The 22,522-nt window shown below is 37.5% G+C and overlaps 2 protein-coding genes across 3 annotated transcripts in view; one reads left to right on the forward strand and one right to left on the reverse strand.

Moving 5' to 3' along the window:
- LOC149566284 (NAD(P)-binding Rossmann-fold superfamily protein) overlaps window positions 1–22,522 on the reverse strand; it is a 206,992-nt gene that overhangs the window by 40,286 nt on the left and 144,184 nt on the right. The window lies entirely within an intron of this gene.
- On the forward strand, window positions 12,649–20,847 carry LOC149566285 (uncharacterized). The gene is made up of 3 exons (XM_089823364.1): window positions 12,649–12,745; window positions 20,233–20,385; window positions 20,471–20,847. Exons 1-3 carry the CDS (start codon window positions 12,649–12,651, stop codon window positions 20,845–20,847), a joined length of 627 nt encoding a protein of 208 aa, XP_089679490.1.

A 22,522-nucleotide genomic window follows, 5' to 3' on the forward strand; every position in this document is an offset into this window, starting at 1 on the left:
TATTATTCTATATTTAGAATTTCTTTCCAGGTATTGGAAGCATTACCCGGTCAATGGATACACTAACAATTGTACAAATCAGGTATTGTATTAGGATGCTTGCGAACAATTTCTCAAGTGAAGTATGGGGCTACCTAGTGAATTTTTTGAAGGAAATGCATCAAAGACAAAGAATTCCATTTGAAATAGTGGAAAAATATAAGGAAACTATTTGCTTTATGGTGGATTCTGATACATGCCTCATGGAAACAATAGAGTCGAGGACCTCATGGGTTATGCCCTAGGATATTTGGTGGAAGCAAAAACAATCACAATTTATGTAGAAGATCTGTTGTCAAAACAAGTAGATCAAAGTGTTCCTAGGATTTGGACATTTGATGAAAAAGACATGGAGGTATTTAGCCAATTGAACCAGCCGGTGATTGAAAAGAAGATAAGAAAAGAAGTGGAGCAATTTGCACTGAAGAAAGGATTCACAAAGGAGCAGATTGATAAAGCTAGATCCAAGCATGAGGAAAAACAAGTTGGTGCATCTGTTGCTGCAGCAAGAGAAGAAGAAGAAGTTGAAGTTGTCTCTGCAAACAACTGGTAGAGCTTGGACCGGTAGACAAACAAGAAGTGCTAATGTGAAACAAGAGAAATCCATTCCTCCTGTCAAAGTGCCAGATAAGAGGAAGGAGAAATCTGCTAAGGCTGATAAGCACAAGCCTTCAAAGGTCAAGAAGACAACTGAAAAAATGAAGGTGACCAGTAAGAGGAAGGAGGAAACGCAAAGGGAGAAGGATGATGATGTAATGTCCCTTCTAGAATTCCTAAGAATCTAGGACAAATTCCTATAATTAAAGTTGCAAGAGGCTTCTTTCTATTAAAACTTGCATATAGCTCTTTTGTTTATGAACGTATATATTGAATATGTTTTGCAAAGCCGTATGGTATCAACACCCTTAGTTTGGTCAGTTGGGCAAATGGAAAATTGATTAATGTAAATGTTTATTGCCTTGATGTTAAATGAAGATTAGTCTCTAGGGATTTCATTGTCAAACAACAAGTCTGATATGACTCTCCTGCTAAGGATGACATTCTCGTTTAATATCCTCTGTATATTAATGAGCGTATGGCTTTATAATTCTAGCCCAATCCAAGAACTTGTTGTGTCTTAATATTATAATAGAATCCTCTTTCAATAGATCTTTTGAGACTTTCTTGAGATTAGAATACGTCTAATCTCTATTTTGTAACTTGTATAGCTGCTGGGTATTCCCTTTTTGTCTTGCCTTTTGTGATACATTGATATGCTATTGTCAGACAAATTTATTCGATACTCCTCTTATGTCTTTATGGAGTTCTCTATGATTATTAACAAATCCATATCACTGACTGATATTTATCATTCGTTGTTTTATCTCCATTTGTTCTTCTATTTTATCGGTTCTTTGCTATGGTTGGACGGGTTTAGTTGGGTCTGATATGCCTTTCTAGAGTCTCTTCCTTTTAATAGATCTTATTGTCCTCTTTAATCCCTTGTCTCCTTTTATGGCTAAGTCCTCTTACTAATTCCAAGTTGGAAAACCCTTATTAAATCAATTATATTCGTTCCTTATCTCTCGTTGCTCTTTATTGTCTTCCCTTACTTTTTATCTATTGTATTTTTGTCTTCTATCTTATGACTTGTATCGCTTTTAAATTTATCATCTCCTATCTTCTATCCACTGCCTCCTATTTTGGCAACTTCTCTTCTTTGATTGAGCTTGACGAATAATATTATGGGAGGAATTATAAGAGGATAGAATCAACTTTATAATGCTTTTCTCTTCATCTGCCTATTAAAATGCATCTCCAATCTTTTGCTTCCGATCCTGTGCCGACAGTAACATTTCATCATTCATTCCTTTCATTGTATTTGCCATTAAATATAGAATTTCTGCCAAGTTTTATATAAATCATTTCATTCGATATTGTTCCTATTTCTGACTGGTCATTTCCTTTCTGAATGGATTCAGTGATTGTTAATGTGTCAACTTATGTTTTCACCCCAGAAGATGATAATAAAAATCTTACCCCTTCTAGTCATTTTTTGTTTGTGCCTCTATATATGGATTACTATCCCCACATTTGTATCTAACACTCCTTCCATATCCATTTTTGGGTATGACTTATTTCTTATTTTCTTCAAAAATTAGGTATGATGTCAGAAGACAAGTCCCTTTCTTCTGCACTCAGACTTGTTATTTCTTAATGATTGTATTGCTTATAATTTAGCTCTGCACCATTAATAATTACTTTTATTTTTGCCACACTGACTAGTCAATTGCTGGTTTCCTTAGTCTCGGTTGACAATTGTCTTAGTTCCAACTGGAGTAGTCAGCTAGGTCCATAGTTTAATAAATACTATTATTATTACATTTAATAATACAAAAAGTTATTTGTGTTTTAATATTATTAACTTATATAATATTATTAAGGTAAATTATTATATGGTATAATTCTTATTATTTATTTATTACTAATAATAATATTATATATGATATTATTAGTAATTTATTTATTCCATTATAATATTAATATCTAATCTACAATTTAGATAATTATATGCATTATTATTCACTTTAATTTAATCAATTTGATCATAACTTACTATTTATTCTTTTTTCAAGATATTTTATTATGATTTATCATTAACATCTATTTTGAAAAGGGGGACATTACAGATAAAAAGAATGGGAAAGAAGGAATTGAATCCGAGGAGAGCCAGAAAGAGCTATAGGCCAATGAAAAAAAGTTCATGACAGTTATTGCACCTACTATGAATCATGTTTAACCGGACATCAATAAGTTTCTTTCTGTAGGCAAAATTGTGAATAATGTTAGGAAATGTGGTATTTTGGTTGAAGTTTAGAAGCACTATGAAAATTTTAATGAAGACGGAGAAAAGAAGATAGAGGATGCTGTTGTGTTTAGCATTAACAAACTGAGTAAAGCCCTAACTAGGTTGGAAGCACAAATACCCACATCCTTGTACAATAAGATCAAAGCTAGATGACATGCTACACTGAAGCAAAATAGAGAGTTGATTGAATATGCTTTAGTTAATGGCAATTGGAGATGTCCAAAGAAGAAATTAAAGAGATTCTTGGTAAGACCAGACCAGCATTCAAGGCCAAGAAAAGGTTAACAAGACTACTAAATGTTAAGTCTTAATCGGTTCAAAATGAGACAAAAAAGTTATTTTGAAAATATTCTTGCATCTACAGGAACAAGAAAAGGAAGAAGTTCATGATGTAGAGGAAGAATCAGAACAAGATGAGCCTAAAATTACTCATACCGATTAAGGATGATGATGGATGGAATTAAAGTCATCATGGATGACAATCCCATCTTGAATATTCTAGATAAACAGTTGGATGCATCATAGATCACAGGGACTAAGCAAGCCATGAAGTGATAATTGAAGATACCACAGGGATGATTGAAGACACCATAGGGAATACATCTATCAGAGAGCAACAGAAGGTACCAGTAGTGGATATTACCAGACGAGATGACTGAGGATGTGCAAGTGGAAGATGAGCAAGAAAAGAAAGAATTGCAGACAAGGAGAAGGAAAAGGTAACAACCGTACAAACCTTATTTTTGTTCAAACAATGTTTTGATGAAGAAGATGAAGATCATGTAGCAGCCCAGCCATTCAAGAGCCAATTGATATTAGTACTTTCAGAACTAATGAACTAATGGACATTGCCACGACAATGCAATCTAAGGCAAAGAGGCAAATGATGAAAGCATAGAAGAAAGAGGCACAAGTGATCCAATCGGAAAGCGACATATTGTCAGATTTAGTGCCCGAGGTTGATTGGGATTCATGTTCTACACCAATTGAGCAATTAGACAAGTTAGTGACTGAAACAAGGGAACAAATGCAAAGTTAATAAGACGCAGCTATGCATAAAGTCCAAAAGGACGAGGAGAAGAAGAGACTAGAGAAATCAGTTCAATCCATTGCACTTGACAGAGCTTCATTGACAATTGTTGTGAACCAAGTGAAGAGAGCATTAAAGGAAGCTGGTAAGTTACTTGTCACAATCTATGATTTCTCAAAGTTTGTACAAGATATTTAGAAGAGAAGAGCTGAAACTCAAGAGTTGAAAAAGTTAATTGTTAGTTTTAATTCGTAATTCATTCAGCCAGAAGTTTTGGAGTGTCGATAGGCATTATAACTCATAAGCTCAAAACCTTAAAAAATGAGCAAGAGGAGAATTGATACACTACTAGAGCTACAGAGCAATTTGATTCCCAAAACAGACCTATCACGGAAATGAATAAAAGAGGCTCAAGTTGTGTTAGCATTATTGGATATGAGTACAATGGATGCACTAGAAGTGTTCACCTATCTAATATGTGGTCAGATAGTTATCATGGACAATCTACTGAAGACATGGGAGAGTGACATTCAGGTCTTAAAGACCAATTTTGCAAATGTATTTAGCAGGATGTAAGTGCATACCAGTAATACATTTTTGGTATTTTGTATATCATTTTGCATACCTTTGTTATTGCTGTCAAAGGGGAGTTGTGGGCAGTGAAAAATTGTTTAGATAACAAAAGGGCGAGTTGGTTAGTCATGTACAAAATTTTGCATCAGCAAAGAGGGAGCCAATTTTTGTTGTTGACTAGACCAATATTTTTGCAACTGTAAAACACAGACAATCCAAATTCTCATTAAGCATTAACATCAATGCCAAAGGGGGAGATTGTTGGCATGATGATAAAGTTTGAGTTAATGAGCATGAAGTACTGAAGTAGTGTTGTCATTGTCAGCAACAAAACATATGCGAGATGATTCATCAGCCATATCGGTAGTGAATCGGATCAACCGATGAGCTTTCTCAGTGTACAGTGTACTGGTAACAAGACAGGCGTGAAAAAGTGATCAACAAGGGAGCTTTTGGATGTTTCAAAGTATGTGGTTCATATAGAAGCGTCATTAGAGTCATATCAATGTATGTCTAGACTCGCATTAGCTAGTTTGCAATACAGACAGAGATTTAATGGGGTGAACCGTTGATGACAATTAGAACAAAGTACCAGTAGGATAAGTTGTCATGAATCGGTAATCCAGTGGAGTTCAATTCAAAGTATGAAATAATTTCTTGCTGAATTGTTTTGGGCCAACAAGAAGGAACTTAATCAATTGATTCACGCACTCACTCACAAAACTGAAATGCATTGGGAGCTGACTATGGTAGGACATTTAGGGCTTTCCACCAAACTGAAAAAGTTGTATAAAAGGAGATGTAAATCAAATTATTAGTAGTTGTGATGAGTTGTGAAGAGTTGCAATGCATGAAGGTGATTTGGCAAGCTACAGCTGAAGTGTTGAAGGGTTGTGAAAGCAATTTAGAGAAAAGCAATTGAGCAGAACAACATTGGATTTGTCAGGCAGAGAGTTCTAAATTCAGATCACTTTACTTGTTGAATCTTAATAGGATCTCTGAACTAAACACCTTGACAGAGTCACTCCTAACAGGGTAAGCAGGATCCTAACAAATCTAATGATTAATCCCCTAACCAAGTGACTCTCAAAAGTAGTTCTCAAATCTCTTAACTAGATAGCTCCTAACAAGTATTTTGTATTAACCAGGCTATAGATACTCTAAATCATGAATGCCCCTAATAGGATGATATAATGCTCCTAATAGAGGAAATCTTTTTACAGCAGTAGTGAGACATGTGGGTGCTAATTCCCACCATGGATTTTCCCTCTAACCAAGGGTTCCCATGAGAAACATCTTGGTGTTCTTGTGTTACATGTTTTGAATGTTTTATTTTCGTTGCTTATATGTTATAGTTTCCATTGCATGTTAGTCTATTTGGAAGATATTTAAAACGGCTTTTAGATCTGTGATTGCACTGATTCACCCCATTAGTTATAAAATCAATCTTTGTTATTATGAAGATATATGGAAAATTCATTAATTTATTTCTTCATTGTCTTGCAAACCATTCATATAGAAAATATTTGTACACAATAGCACAGGTTGCTGATTTTTAGAGAGGTATTCAAACTTCAAATGTTATCATGGACTATAATCAGCAAGTTCATGAGTCATTTTTGGTAGAAATTATTTAGACACATTGGGAAAAACTTGTTTACCGCATAGGTTAATTAAGAATTGCACACAGACAATGAACACGAACACCAACAACAGAACTCTTCTTATTATTATTCACATATGCCAAACAGTACATTATGCTTCAATGATGATTACAATGCTTCCCGAAGGGGGTATAAATACTTTTCGAGGAACCTTCCTGAAGGTATCCATTGGTCACATACCATGTCGGCTACAATAATATCTTTCCGAAGGGACCCGTCGGCTACATAACAAAAACCTTTCGAAAGGGACCCGTCAACTACATACAAGAACCTTTCCGAAGGGACCCGTCGGCTAATACACAATTTCTACCGACGACATCATCCCCCCCAAAAAGAAAAGTCGTCTCCTGACGACTATAGAACAAAACTCAAACAACTAACTACAACAAGATAGATCTGCCACATCACTTTCACATTCGTTCTGTGCCTGCGCCAAACTGGTTTCCAAAACACACTGTCTCCTTAGTCAAGCTAACCTAGATAGCCACCTGTGCTGCTTTCTCTGCTTCCAACTCCGAGTACACTGAACCAAGTGTTGCTGTACTGCCTTCAACTGGATGATCAACTCCTCCCGAGCTCTCCCTGCATCCACTAAGACAGCTTTACGGCCAACACCTACTCCAAGTGTAACACCCCTCTCAAAATGCTTGTTCCGTAGATCTTTCCACCTCTGGCACACTATACCTGCAGCAGCTCCAAGTTTCATCAACTAGTCACACTTCCCACGACTACATGTAACACACCATTTTTGTCATTTTCTGCCGATTCCACACTCTTTCTGGCAACCGCTGGTGCTTCCCCTTCCCTATGGCATCATCTAATACTCATTCTGAACATTCTTGATTTGTCGACGTTTGTTTTTTTTTTTTTTTTTTTTTAAGAAAACCTCCTGTCACCCTTCTGTGCTACCAATGTGCAGCTACACCATACATCCTGCCACCGTATCGACTCCTTCCTTATGCAATATCCTGTAATGTCCTCCAAAGTCTGAATGCAATAACAGGTAGAAGCCGTACGCCAAAACCTATAGAATCAATTCGCAACATTTTGCAAAAACCGTACCCCATATTATGCAAAATTCGTACGCAACTGAAAGCTTTAAATTTGCAAATTCATATTGAAGCACACAAGGAGCTTATCCATTGAAATCCGTACTGTAGCAATATCCCTCCTCATCAACTCTGCGAATATCCGTACTATGACTACATAAAAGAAGCCGTACTCTGCTTGCTAAAACTCATGTGCTGGCCACTTGTTTAAAAATCCGTACATTACAATCTAAACTGCAATTTTCGTACACTGCCTTTGCTTCCAACTTCCTCCAAATTCCGTACTTCGTACGGCCAAAATCCGTACAGTGGCTAGAACCTAAAATCCGTACGGTGCCTGTACGGTAGCATCTCCACTTGCTTCAAGAACTGAACACGGCCGAGGTTCTTGCTTTTAATACTCTATTCATCATTCGCAAAGACCTTCAAGTACGTACATGTGAGTGTGCACTTCAGGGGCCCAAATCCATTCACCAATGTGCCAAATTGATAGACGCAATGCCTGCTATCATGTGCAAAACCCATACAATTGTTCTCATTCTTACATGAATCGTTGCACTCCTGTAATCTTGTGACCGGCAGTTCAAGCGCTGAAAACTACAAAATGCGTATGGCAGCCTTCTAAGAAACCGTGCACTGCATTATTGTTATAAAATCCGTACATCACATATTAAAATCCGTACTGTTCCAAGCTCCAGAAAAATCCGTACATTGCCTTCACTTCAACTTCTTCCAAAATCCGTACACTGTACGGCAAGAGGATGCAAAAACCTGATGCAATCCGTACTGCACAAAAAAACCGTACACTTGACTGGAAAATCCGTACAAGGAAAGCCGTACTCTCAAACTTTATAATATGCAAAAACCGTACACTTCCTCCAAAACCGTACGGTGAACAGTTAAGAATCCGTACGGTGTTTTTTTCTCTCAAACTTTATAATATGCAAAAACCGTACACTTCCTCCAAAACCGTACACTTCCTGTCCTTACTGATCTTACATATGTACAATATTTACAATACTTACAATCGTTCTTTTCTCAGTTGTTCGTCCATGGAGGTGCGTTATTTCTTTCATGGTAGACATTCATCTTCGACCTATGCATTGTGTCGACCACTTCCTGTCCATCTAGCATCCATGAATTCATTGTTCCATTATCACCCACTTCCCGAATCTTGTACGGCACGCTGATCCATTTCACTTGAAACTTGTCGGGTTTGATCTCATTCTGTCCGTCATACTTCAACACCCATTGTCCGACTTGAAACCTACTACGCCTGTTCTGTGTCATCTCTATATTGCCCAGTTTGTTCTCGAAGCTCGCTACCATGGACTCTGTCAGCTGCCCCTTCTGTCCGTCAATAACACATTCACTCTTTACTGCTACAACTTTTATTGAACCCTTCCTCTTTGTTGCCTGTGTAGACCGTATCGTGTCTTCCTTGCTGCCAGTACCTTTCTGCTATATCTGTGGGTCGATGTAATACTTTCTTTCTGCGCGCTCGTATAGTGGAATCTTTCCTTCTTTTGGGTTCGTACTATATGTTCTTTCCTTCAGCTTCAGTCATACTCGCGTTTCCTTCTTCGGCTTCTCTGTGTTGTTTCGAACATTCATTTCCTCCTTCGGCTTCTCCATGTTCCTTTGAACATTCATTTCCTCCATCGGCTTCTCTGTGTTCCTTCGGACATTCATTTCCTCCTTCGGCTTCTCTGTATCCCTTCGAACATTCAATTCCTTCTTCTTTCTTACCTTCGTCAATCCTTAGCATATTACAACTTGGAAAGAGCTCGTAATCCTCTATCTGCCAGTGGTAAAGACCATTTACCAAATCCAGATCATCATCTCCTTCCAATCGTAGGACTCCCTCCTGATCAAGTTCCATACTCTGCCTCCTCTCATCCTCTTCTCCTTCGGAATCCGACGATAGAGCTTCATCTCCAACCATCTGAGTGTGTAGATCGATGACATACTTTCGGCTTTTGCTTTCAAGTGATAAAGTATTTTTCTTCCAATCGTGTTTTGCCTTGGCTTGTATCAACCACCCCCGACCCAGAATAGCATCATACCCTTTCCGCCTTAGAGGAATCACAACGAAGTCCAACAGAAATGGTTGTATTCCAATTGTCACTAGTTGCGCTATGAGTACTCCCAATGGCTTGATTCCATGTTGATCGGCTGTTAACAACTAGAAGGTAGGTGGCCACAATGTCAGCTGTCCCAACTTTTTCCAAGTATCCTCTGGCAGCACATTGACACCGAATCCTCGGTCCACGATCGTGTCCGTTAGCACAGTCCCGAGAATGCCCATTTCAACAACTGTCGGATAGCGTCCAGATGAAAGAGCTAACAACATCGGATCTTCTGCACTTGCGCCACTCTCCTTTTTGTTCGCTGTACTTGCTCCACTTTCCTGCTCCCTTCCATGTTCTCCTGGGAGTTTAGCAGCGGGAATGATGTTTGTGAGTGTCGATCGGAGCTGAGGCATAATGAGCAACAAATCATTTATCCTAACAGGTATCTCGGCTTGCAATATTTGTCGTACAATGTTTTGTTCTGCACAATTTCCTTACGGAGGTACTCAGCGTGTCCTTCAGGTGTGTCGTTTCTATTTGCGTTGCTCTCTGGATCTCTGCTCGTGCTTCCTCCAGTCTCTTCTTTTCCTCCATCGAATCGGCGTATAGCTTTGCTTGCTTCCGAGTGATTGCCAGAACTTCTTCCTCGTCCGTCCCGACGATAGTCAAGTTTACTCCAGACTTCGGGCATTTAGCATCGTCATGATCGCCAGGTCCACACCATCGGCATAGCAACTTTGGTGTGTTTGCTGTTGTGCACTCTCGGGCGAAGTGACCCCACAAATTGCATGCGCGGCATTGAACTATCGGCTAACCATTCGCATCATACTGAATTCAACTCCTTCCACCATTATTGTTGTTGTTGCTATTGTTGTTGTTTTGACCGTGTCGATTGTTTCTATATCCACCCGATGTGGCACCTTCCGTACTGGTGTTCCCGTTCCCTCCTGAAGGGGATGCCTCCTGTGTCAGGAACACTTGCTGCGGTGTTCTTGTTTTCAAATTGAAAGGGCATTCCTTTACCGAGTGTCCCATAATCTGGCAAATCTGACAAAATCGATCTTTCGGGCATGATCCCTTCGTATGGCCTTCTTTCTTGCACTCCGTGCACCATAGGTCATTGACCTTAGTCTGCTTGTTCATGTTTTTGAACTCCCTCATCATCCGAAGCATGTCCTTCTGAAGAGCACAGATTTTCTTGCCGCTACCTTCATCGTCGCCGCTATCTTCTCCTGAAGGCTCGTTGTCATCTGAATCAGATGAGCTAGTCTTCTTTTTCTTTGTCTTCTGCTCACTTTCAAGGTTCAATGCCCGATTGTATGCTTCAATATATGTCGATGGTGGCACGATCTTCATCTTTTTCCGCAGCTTCGGGTGAAGGCCTTCAATGAACCATCTTTTTTGGAGCCCATCTGTCGGCTTGTTCTCCATTTTACTGATTAAGTCCTTCAACCTCCAAGCGAAGACCCGTACTGTTTCATTCTTCTTCTGCTTGGTAGTGAATATCTCATTGACGATCTCATTATCATCGTGCAATATTTGAAATTCTGCACAAAACTCCTTCTTAATGTTATCCCAAGTGTTTAATTTCTGTGGATCTATGTCAGTAAACCAATCAATCGCAACACCCCATAGGGTGGCTGGAAACTGTCGGACCTATTCGTTCACATCTGTTATGCCATTCGCTCTCCAGATCGTTTCACATGTTTTACAATGTCGAATGGGATCAACTGCTTCATCACCATCAAATTTAGGCAACTTTTCTTTCGGACCTGCCATTATCACTGTATGTTGGGGGTTTTGTTGTGTACCCGCGCAGTTCTGAGCTCCTGCGCTATTTTGAACACCCGCGCTGTTTTCGACTTCCACGCTGTTTTCGACTCCCGCATTGTTTGGTGAAGAAGAGGTTTTGTCCACCGAAGCTGTCCGTTTCGGAAGTATATCTCGGATGAAGAGGTCACTCCACGCTCGTGCTCCCTCGGCACTCCGAGCCGTGCAAGTCGATCTCCTTCCGTCAAGATTCTCTTCCCGTGGCGTATGCAGGTTCAGAAACTCCTCCCTCGCTTCTTCCACCAAATCAAGCCATTGTCGAGTCTCCTTCAACAATCCTTTCGTGCTCTTGGTTCCATTGGCAATCTTCTGGAATCTCCTTCAGCGCTCTGTCTGCTGAGCCAGAATTAAATTTTCCTATGCATTGCGTATGTCATCCTTTTCCTTCAGCTTATTCTTATCTTTGTTCAACTGATTCGCCATTTAATTCATATTCGCCTGCCTGAGTACCAGGTCCATCAGGCAACGGCGCCAAATGTTTACCGCGTAGGTTAATTAAGAATTGCACACAGACAATGAACATGAACACCAACAGCAGAACTCTTATTATTATTCACATATGCCAAACAGTACATTATGCTTCAATGATGATTACAATGCTTCCCGAAGGGGGTATAAATACTTTCTGAGGAACCTTCCTGAAGGTATCCGTCGGTCACATACCATGTCGGCTACAATAATATCTTTCCGAAGGGACCCGTCGGCTACATAACAAAAACCTTTTCAAAGGGACCCGTCAGCTACATACAAGAACCTTTCCTAAGAGACCCGTCGACTGATACACAATTTCTACCGACGACAAAACTCACTCCGAGCACCAACTACCACCCATAGACAAATTGACAAAAGTTGTTAACAAATGGATGGAAACCTCAAAAACAATATTGCAAACAAGAAGGGGCATGGATCAAGTGTCTCCATTTGTGAGAAATCAGCTAAAATAATAGTTTTCACATGTCTATCCAAATGTCAACATTCATGGCATCTTACAATTATGAGGCCTTAACTTCTTGGATTTGTTGCTTGAGGATAGTAGTGTCGCATGCCAAATAACTAGTCTAGCAAATACGAGATATAATGAAGTCATTAGAGGAGAATATTTGATATGCACAAGATCAAAAGTAGTACATAGATTGACATAGGAAAAAGCACTCTTTGATGTGACAGTGTGTATTTGATGTTGCACCTTTACCAACAATCCACTCTCAAGTAGAATGGTGTAAAGAAGTTGAAACCCAAATATTATGGACCATCCAGGATCTCCAAGAAGATTGGAGAGGTGGCTTTTGAATTAGAGATACCGGCAACAAGAAAGGTGTTGTTAATGTAAGTTTTCTCACCACTCCAACATGCAATATGAAACACTTAGTATTCCAAGATGAAACACCAACTATCTAATCATGTCTTGAACAAAGACACCACATATGCTAAAGATTGCAAAGAAGATCAGAGGGGAAACTCCAAGGTTTCTATTCTTCTTGGACCATAGTTACACCACCCTAGGGGATAGGGCGACAATGGAATAGGGAAACAAATTTCTAGGATGGGGGGACAGAGGGGCCTTCATTTGGGGACGGTTGGGGGGCGGCATGGGAACGGTGGTGCAGGATTGGGAGGGGGTTGTGTATACTATACATATGGTACTCAAAATGCTAATTATGAAAAGATGCATTACAATATACGATATAAAGATGTAAAAGAGTAAATACTTGAACATTGCATTGAATTGAAACATCGAACATTGAACTTAAATAGTCAAATCAGCAAACAATCAACACCGAGATGTCCCCCTTCCTCAGTGGAGGTGGCAGAATCTAGTAGCACCATTGGGGACAAGGGAACAGAGTCCCCAAGTCCCTGATGCATCCAAATCTCTGGGACATGGGGCAAAAAGAGGGCGGATGCATCCCATGTTACTATGTGTTGGACACAACACTTATGATGTGGTTTGATGGTAACAACATGGGGACTTGGCTATTCATTCAATGATTATCAACTTTGCAAATGCAAATGATTTGGCAATGATGGCTCTTCAACTACTTCTAACCAAATAAATTGAAAAAGAATTGGGTCTAGGGACCTAAGCCAATTTTAATAACACAAGACAATATTGATGGTGCAGTGGAACTAAACTAGTCCTTGCTTTGCCAAATCAACTATGCAAAAGGATTATTTTATATTGTCAACACTTAATTAAATACGCAACAATGGTTAATCCAAATGAAGAATTCCAGTTGAAGTTAAGTGCTTGCAACTTGTTTAGGCCAACCTTAAACTACTACTTGATATTCGAATTGTGATTACATACCCAAAAACTACTCGTCGAGACCTTTTTGAAGAAGTTGGATCTGTTTTGCTATAGTGCCCTAGGAACATGTTCATCTTCCCCTAGAGTGTCCAGACACTTTCCCACCAAGTTGACCTATTCTAGGATGTTTGAAAAAAAAGAAGGGTTTTCTAGGTCTTCTATCATGATCGTAGATTCACAATTTGAATAACAGTCACAATTTCGGATCCGCATTTTTTGCAGCAAAAAGACATCTTCTCTTGCATATTTCAAGGTAAGTTCTTCATCCTTTATTTCATCTCTTAGCATAGGCCTATTTTCATATTTTACTTGGGCTGGTTGCATATATTTAGCACTTCAATCTATCTTGTCATTAAATCAATTAATTCAATTTACATTCACATTGCATATCTTAAATCAACTTACATTTCATAAAAGAAGACTTGCTTGTGTACTTCCTTGATATAATTTGAGTTTAGTACTGGCATCCATTCATCTATTTGGGTTTTGCTAAACTAACTTGGGTTATATTGAGAGTTATGTTTGGAAGCCCCTCTTTCTCTTGTGTTTGAATGCTTAGAAAGTGGAAGTCTTGTTTGACATACATCTCATTGCGACTTTTAATTTCCTCCTAAACAAATAATAAGTCTTGTTAGAATGATTAGAATTTAGAATTAACTAAAACGGGGGGGTGAATCAGTTATCAGCTCCAAATGTACTAATACAAGTTTTAACAATTTCAAACAACTTATTCAAAATCTTAAATCCACTCGGCCAATATAGCAACTTAACTGTAAGTACTTAGTTCTCTATTCAGTATGTGTCAAATAATAGAAATAAATAACAGTAAATAGCATGCATCATGAAAACAACATTCAAACATATTTGACACCAGGATTTAATGTGGAAACCCAATTTGGGAAAAAACACCAAGTAACATGTTATCACTTTTTCACTCTTTTGAACTAAGCTCGGTTAAGAACTGTGTCACAGGGTTCGTCGAATTTCTAGCTTGAGGTTTGAAATTCGGCAAACATTTATATATGGGATCAGATTCGCTAAAATTCGTGTTATTGTTCATACGGAAAAGACAACAGAATTTTATTAAAAATATTTTCTAGAAAACATTTTGCTTAGGGTTTAGACTGGTTCATCTTCAAGGAGCCGCTACGATGCACATTTTTCTCTGCAAGCGACTACGTGAGTCTGTGAAATCCTCAGCTTCTTCTGTAACACAAGTGACTTTGATCATGTATGAATTAACGGGAATGTCTGACGACCCAACTGTGAGCAAATTTGACCTTGTATAGATGCCAGCCAGAGTCAATCATTGTAGATTCAACACAACTAGAGTGTATGCATTCACTATTTTTTCCTGGTTTGTGTTTTTTCAAGTTTTGTGTTTAGGTTTTAATGTCTTAGATTATTATAAAGTTATTTTGGTAGGTTTTAGTTTTTTATTAAAATAAACTATACCCAAACATGTTTTTTTAATCAATATTTAGAAAAAATCACTATTATTTGATTATAATAAAATTTATTTTTCAAAAATTAATATTAATTATTTTAGATTTAATATTATTTATTATCATTTACCTTTAACATTAAGATATTATTATTAAATTTTACTTCATTTTAGTTTATTATATTCAAAAATTCAAAAAAATGTTTAGAATATTATATTTATAAAATTTATTATGTTTTTAAAAGGGAATTAATAATTTTTTTCATTTTGTATTTAGCACTCAAAAAAGTATATTTAATATGTTTAATATTTTATTATTTTGATATTATTTAATTTTAGATTTCGTTAATAGTTATAATTTTTTATTATTGTGTGTTTTTCTATTGTTATTAATTTTATATTATTTATTAAATATTAAAATTTAAAACATGTTAATATTATTTTATATTTTATAATTATAAATAGCATATATTTATAATTAAACATTAAATACTTATGTTATTTTATCAATTATTAAATATATAATAATGAAAATAGTATATACTTTCGTTTTTTTGAAAATTACATTAAGGCGAATTTAATGTCGAATTTTTTTGATATATTTGACTTGTCGAACTTCATCCGAATTTCATGGTTGTCGAACTCGAACCTTGTGACTTAGATTAAAAGCTAACCCTGTTAAAGGTTACAAAACACATTGTTAGGGTGACCCTCTTAAAGGATTTAATCACCCTGTTAGAAGTGCCCTTGTTAGAGGACTTTGGATCATTCCATTAGAATGTCATCATGATTAAAGGATTTACAATATGACTGTTATGTAAACCTTGATTAAAGGATTTTACTGCCACAATGGTTAAAAAGTAATAGCTAGGTTTGATCTGATATACAACTCACTTTGCAAATTAAGATCTCCATTCAGCTCATTCCTAGTTCATTGACTAGACTTCGTCATATCCTCCATCTCTCATCTACTTGGCAACCCTTCAAGCAATCACACTTCACCAATCTTCTCACTTTTCCTCTGCTACTTTGTTCTTCACAAGTCCATAAGTTGGCCAATCAACTACCATAAAACATCTTGTGTACCTCCTTAAATAAATAGCTTTGATCTTTTGTTGCTTAAACATAACTGTAGATCTTAGGGTTTGATCAAATTCATTGAATCTATCCATCATTTTGTCCTTCTCCTTTCTTGAAACTTCTAGAAACTTCTCCTTAAATCCATACCTTAGATCACTTAACAAACTTAATTCATGCATTAAATACTCTAACTCATTAATCCTCATCTTTCATGTGTTTTGAGCAATCTATAAATTCAAGTATGTTGGCATGAAATCTTGGTTCTCTTACAAACTGTTAATTTGTTGACACTCGGTCATAACTATGTTCTTTAGCTCGGTCACCACTAAGTAGCTCGGTCTTTACCATTCTGTCTGACTCATCTTACACTGGCTTGCTCGGTCTTCACTACGCTTGGTTGCTTCTTCATTTTTCCTTTATCTTGCTCAGCCATAACTAACACTCAACTAATATTATTTGCTCACATATCTCTTAAGTTCCTTAATCTTCTACTTTAACTTCTTCATTGTCAAACTTAGTGTTTTACTTAACTTCTTGTCTTCTCTTCTATACCTCAACTCAACTATCTTCTCCACTTAATATAATGATCAAACAACACATTCTCTTGTCAAATACCAACTGATCAAGTGCCCATTGTAAATACTAGATACTTACTCCTCTTTTCTCAACAACTTAACTAGTTCACCTTGCCATCTCTTTCTTTTCAAATCCTCTTCATCAATCATAAGATATGACACTCAACATTGTTAGTAAATGCTTACCAGTAAGTTTTGACATCAATGACAACATAACAATTGTTCCAATTGTAATTTCCAACAAGTCTATGTTTATTCGGATACTATTTTTGGATGGACAAGCTTGGCATGGATCACCTAGTGACTTGGTATTTGACTTGGTCATTTGTGTTTGAGAGTTGATATTATTGAAGTGCTTACTGATTAAGTTTTAATTAATTAATATTAAGACTTGAAACTTAATAATATGACCGAAAAGGGGCTTTTCATTTATTTAATCTTATTGTGGTGCCAATATAAGATGGAATGGTAATTATTTTATTACATTTCAAATGTTTAAAGGGAGGAATAGTTATAATGTCAAGTGCTTTATATACTTCAAACATTTGAAATGTAGTTTGGTATGGTGTTAATTTGCAAGTGCCATATGAAGTGCATGGAGAAAGCTCACTCGAGGTGTGAAGGAGAAGCCTCTGGTTTGATAGTGTTGGAATTATAAATAATCTCATGGAGAAAATCAAATTATCTAGGCTTATGAATTTTCTTACTGTTGGTGAAAGACTCGGGAGAGGGCTTGAAGAAGAACCTATCTACAAGGATTCTAAATTCTTCTGAGATTAATTGGCACTTTAAATCTATGAAATATCAGGTGTCACAACTTGTTTTCTTATGCCTAATAAATCAGATTTTTTTTTTTGACATCTAGAATTAAGTCAGAACTCTTAATTCACAATGTTTTTTTTCTTTAATTCAAAAATTGAACTTAGGCAAATTTGAAATTTTGTATAATCCACATTATAAGTCAGTTACAATTACAGGGAGTAGTGGGAAATTAAAGATTGTCAGTTACAAATCTACTAAATACTATAGACCACTATCTAGTAGAATCAAACATATCTCTCAATTTCTATTAATTTTGCATGCAAGTCAAGGAGAGGTGTGAAATCACAGAGGCAAAAGAAAAACCACATTCACTCAATCAGCCATGGCAGCCTATATGAAACATTCTATAAGTTATCACTATCGACCACATCATTGGGAGGGAGCAAGGCCAAGCAAAGAAGAATATATTCAAGAAAAGGTTTAGTGTTGATTTTCACAGGAGATTTGTACTTTTGGGGGAGAAACTTTCAAGGGAAATACCACAAAATAGACTTGCTATACTAGATTCCATAGTCCTTTTCTTCTTACCAATATTAGTTAAGCGATTAAGAAAGGAGTTTTGGCAATTAGATAGAAGAAAAAGGTAATCATACTAGATTCCATAGTCCTTTTCTTCTTACCAATATTAGTTAAGCGATTAAGAAAGGAGTTTTGGCAATTAGATAGAAGAAAAAGGTAATCATGTATCATGAAAGATACTAGTGTCGATTTTTATTTTTCAAACTTTGTTTGTCTTTATGGTTCAAGTTAAAAATTCCAAGAAACATATGTAGACTTAGCAAAGAAACCCAATTACATTAATTTGTAATTCTCTATAATTTTCTGAAAACTATAAATTTGAGAAAGCTTGTTGAGCTTGTGAGTATTAACATTGTACTAAACTCTATAAGCCTAGATTCAACTGCACTTTTTAATCATTAATATTTTTCTTCCTTGTCCATTATGATTATAATGTCTTCAATAATGCCTTGTGCTCCATAACGGTCATCTACCTTATTAATAGTATCCTCTCACTTTTGCATTCCCGACTAACAAGCCAATTCTCCATAGTTATAGCTTGTTGCAGTGTTTGAGGCCTGATGTCGGTAAGGCTCATAGTAACGAGAATCGCCCAAAAATCGCCTGAATCGGCGATTCCGCGACCCGATTCATCCTGTGCAATTTTTTTTGAATCGTGAATCGGTATCGCTGATTTCTGGGCCATGAATCGCCTGAATAGGCGATTCAGGCGATTCATGTAAAAATCGTCAAAATCGCCATAAAAAATCGGCTATGAATCGCCCGCGGCATGTAAAAAGGGAAGTTGAAATTTTAAAAAAAATCACTTGTTTTTTTCACTTTGTTTTTGACCTATTCTCTTTGTTATAACCCTAAAGGGCCTTCTATTTGTGAAGCATGAGTAGAAGAGAGGAAAAGTGAGAGAGAAGAAGAGAAAAGGAAAGCCATAAGTTTCCAACCGGCAAGAAAGAGGAGCACCAAAGAGATCAGCAGGCCATTTGGGGAGCCCATCAATTGCTTTGGGAGCATTAAGGAGCCAATATCAACACTCTTCAACTCATTTGCAAGAGGTAAGTGCTTATTTTTTTTCTTGCATGTTAGTGTATTATGTATTTTTTGTTAAATTTTTAGTGTATTATGCATTTTTTGTTAAATTTCTATAGTTTTCAAGAATTTTAGTGTAAATCTTGAATGCTCTTTATTTTTACTAAGTTGCAAGCTAGGGTTTGTTGTTTTCTAATTTTTATTAGCTTCAAACTTTGATATTTTACATAAAAAAATTTATTGCAGCAGCCTTTGCTCTCATTTTTCGCAAATTCCAATGGGTAAAAAAGATGAATGTTGGAAATATAATGAAGAGTTTCCTGGAAGAACCAAATATCAAACAAAATGCATGTTTTGTAAAGAAAAAATAACTTCCGGGGGTATTTATAGATTGAAATTCCACATTGCTGCTATACCTGGACATGATGTTACAGTTTGCACTCACCAAACTCCTGAGGCAAAACGCACTTGCTTAATGGCATTAGAAAAAATTGAAAAAGACAAAGCAAATAGGAAAATGCAAGTTGAAGGGATAAGGGGTATTGGCTCCCATGTTCCCGCATCCGCAGCCGCATCCACATCTGCATCTGCATCAGCTTCCGCATTCGTAGGTTGTGTTGGAGAGGATTCTTCTAGGCCTCCTTTTTATCCTAGTTCTTCTGCTCGTGCTAGTGCTAGTGCTAGTCGGTCACATACTGAGACGGAGTCCCACACCAACCTATTGCAGCCTAGAGTGCAGAAAAACAGAATGGATAGTTACTTTGTGCCCCGCACTACTCCTGGTTCCCAACCCACGCTTGAGGGCATGGGTTTGAACAAGGAGATTCACGATGCTGCCAGAAAGGAGATATGCAAATTTTGGTACTTTTGCAACATTCCATTTATTGCAGCTAGGTAATTGATTCTTTTTTCTTTGTTTTCTTTAAAGCTAAAATTACAAGTAAAAGTAAAACTTTAATTATATCTACTTGTTTTATAATTTGAGTCTTTGACATCTAAACTTTTATTTGTGACAGGGCTCCTTATTGGCAGAATATGATAGATGCGGTTGCTATTTGTGGTCCGAGGTTTAAAGCCCCAACTGAGGCTGAGTTGAGCGGATACCTCCTAGATGAGATGGTAGAGGACATGAGGGTTGACCTCGAGGAGAACCGAAAGGAATGGATTGAAAGGGTTGCACCATCATGACTGATGGTTGGACCGATAGGAGGAATAGAACACTCCTCAATTTTCTTGTATCCTGTGGAGGTGATTGATCATTCTACTTTCCTACATACATTGTAAATTTTGATTTGTTGAATGCTAATTCGTTAATGATCCATTTAATATTATAATTCGTTGTTTTGTTACTTGTAGGATATACCATATTCATAAAATCCATTGATGCTTCCGCACATGTGAAAAATGCCACATATTTATGTGAGGCTATTGAGGAAGTTATAGCAGAGGTGGGAGAACAAAATGTGATCCAAGTGGTGACGGATAATGCAACAAATTATGTTGCAGCAGGTAAACTTTTAACTTTGCAAGTTTTGAAAATAAATTTATTTGAATTTTGAAATTTGAGTTTCTAATTGACTTAAAATTGTTGTAGGTAAACTTTTGATGGAGAGGCACCCCACCATATTTTGGTCCCCTTGTGCGGCACACTGCATTGACCTCATGTTGGAGGAAATTGGCAAACTTGAGTTTGTCAAGTCATGTGTGGAAAGGGCAAAAAATATATGCAAATTCATTTATAATCATGCATTTGTCCTTAGCACAATGAGGAAGTACACAAAAGGCAAGGAGTTAGCTCGCCCAGGTATCACGAGGTTTGCCTCGAATTTCATCACCTTGCAGTCCTTGTTGACATCAAGGGATGGATTGAGGAGCATGTTTGTTGGGCAGGAGTGGATTTGCTCTTCCTATGCTACGACCACTGTAGGTTTAGATGTGGCGGATTGCATATTTGATGAGGATGGTTTTTGAAAACCCGCTAGAGAAATCCTTAAAGTAAATTTATTGCAATTTAACATTTAGTATTTTGCTTTTACTTTAAGTTATATTATTTTATATTTAAGTTTTGACTCAAATTTTTTGTTTTACTTTATATGTAGGTCACTGAGCCCCTTGTAGCTTTGCTACGAACTGCTGATGGGGAGAAGCCCTTTATGGGCTACATTTATGAGGGCATGGATAGGGCCAAGGAGGCCATCAGAGCCCAATATGCAGGAGTGCAGGAGAGGTATGGCCCTATTTGGGACATCATCGATAGGAGATGGCAGAATCAACTCCATCGACCCATCCACGCAGCAGCTTACTATCTGAATCCGGCATTTCATTTCCGTCCTGAGTTCAAGGCGAATGCGGAGGTTCTCACTGGCTTATACACAGTGATTCAGAGATTGAGTAGCGATGACAATAGCGCTGCTGCGATTGTTGAGCTAGACCAGTTCAACAATAAGGAGGGGCCACTTTTCTCTGGCAGGATGGCCATAAATGCTCAGACAACACTACAGCCAGGTAAAAATTAAATAATATATTCAATGTTCATGAATCTAGATTCTAAACTTAAAGTTGATTATATAATGCATTAATTTTAGAGTTATAATTTGTAAATGAGACTAATTGTTTTTGTTTTTTCCTTATTTCAGATAGATGGTGGCAAATGTTTGGGCCCACAGCCCCAAACCTTCAAAAAATTGCCATCCGCATTCTGAGTCAGCCGAGCAGCGCTTCTGGATGTGAGCACAGTTGGTCCATGTTCGAGCACATCCACTCGAAGAGGAGAAACAGGTTGACAGTGCAGAGGTTGAATGATCTTGTCTTTGTTCATTACAACCTTCGTCTTAGGATTAGACAGATTTTGGGCGCTGACTCCTCTCCGATCATTCTAGAGGAGATTGATCCAGAATCAGAGTGGATCACAGAGACCGTGGACCTAGTCTTCACTGAGGAAGACCGCGCGTGGGTTGACCAGGTGGATGTAGAGGCTGAGGCTGTGGCTAGGGCAGAGAAGGCAGCTAGAGCACGTTCAGGCATTGGTAGACGCACACGCGCACACACAGACGCAGGCCCTAGCGACGTTATTCATGAGCCCATTGCCCATGCAGGGGACATGGCTCGGCAGTCCTCTAGGACCTACCTTACACGCCTTTCTCATAGGCAAACTGGATACTCAAAGGCTGAGGTTGAGGCTGCAGCAGAGCTAGAGGATGATGATGAGGATGATGAGGCTTGAGCTGGAGCCTTGTTTTTATATTTTGTTTACACTATAGATATTGATAGTGATACTGAATCACTGATAGACATATGTTTCAAACTTTCATGGATCTTCATCTTAGATTTATACATACATTTATGATTTGATGTCTTATAGATCTTCATGATTTCATCTTACTGATTCTATGATGTGATGGATTTTATGTTTCATGTTTATGTATGTTAGATTCTATTTGATGATGTTATAGTGTTTTTAAGTTATATTCAATAAAGGGTGCATGAAATAAGTCTTAAATTGTTAAAATCTTTACATTTAAAGGGTTTTTTCAAATTTGCCGATTCATCGCCGATTCACCGACGATTCACCCCCGATTCACGATTCGATTCGACCGTGCCGATTCCGATACGATTCCGATTCACGTTACTATGGTAAGGCTCAATG

This window comes from Cupressus sempervirens, chromosome 3 (assembly GCF_028749045.1).
Source record: "Cupressus sempervirens isolate cs-2001-9-10 chromosome 3, ASM2874904v1, whole genome shotgun sequence".
Lineage (NCBI taxonomy): Eukaryota > Viridiplantae > Streptophyta > Pinopsida > Cupressales > Cupressaceae > Cupressus > Cupressus sempervirens.

Excerpts from the sequence above, each read along its gene's own strand:
- LOC149566285 (XM_089823364.1), top strand. The coding sequence starts at position 12,649 with ATGGGGGGACAGAGGGGCCTTCATTTGGGGACGGTTGGGGGGCGGCAT. Across the intron at positions 12,746-20,232 it reads TTGTGTATACTATACATATG|GATATACCATATTCATAAAA; the intron begins GTACTCAAAATG and ends TGTTACTTGTAG. Across the intron at positions 20,386-20,470 it reads AACAAATTATGTTGCAGCAG|GTAAACTTTTGATGGAGAGG; the intron begins GTAAACTTTTAA and ends AAATTGTTGTAG.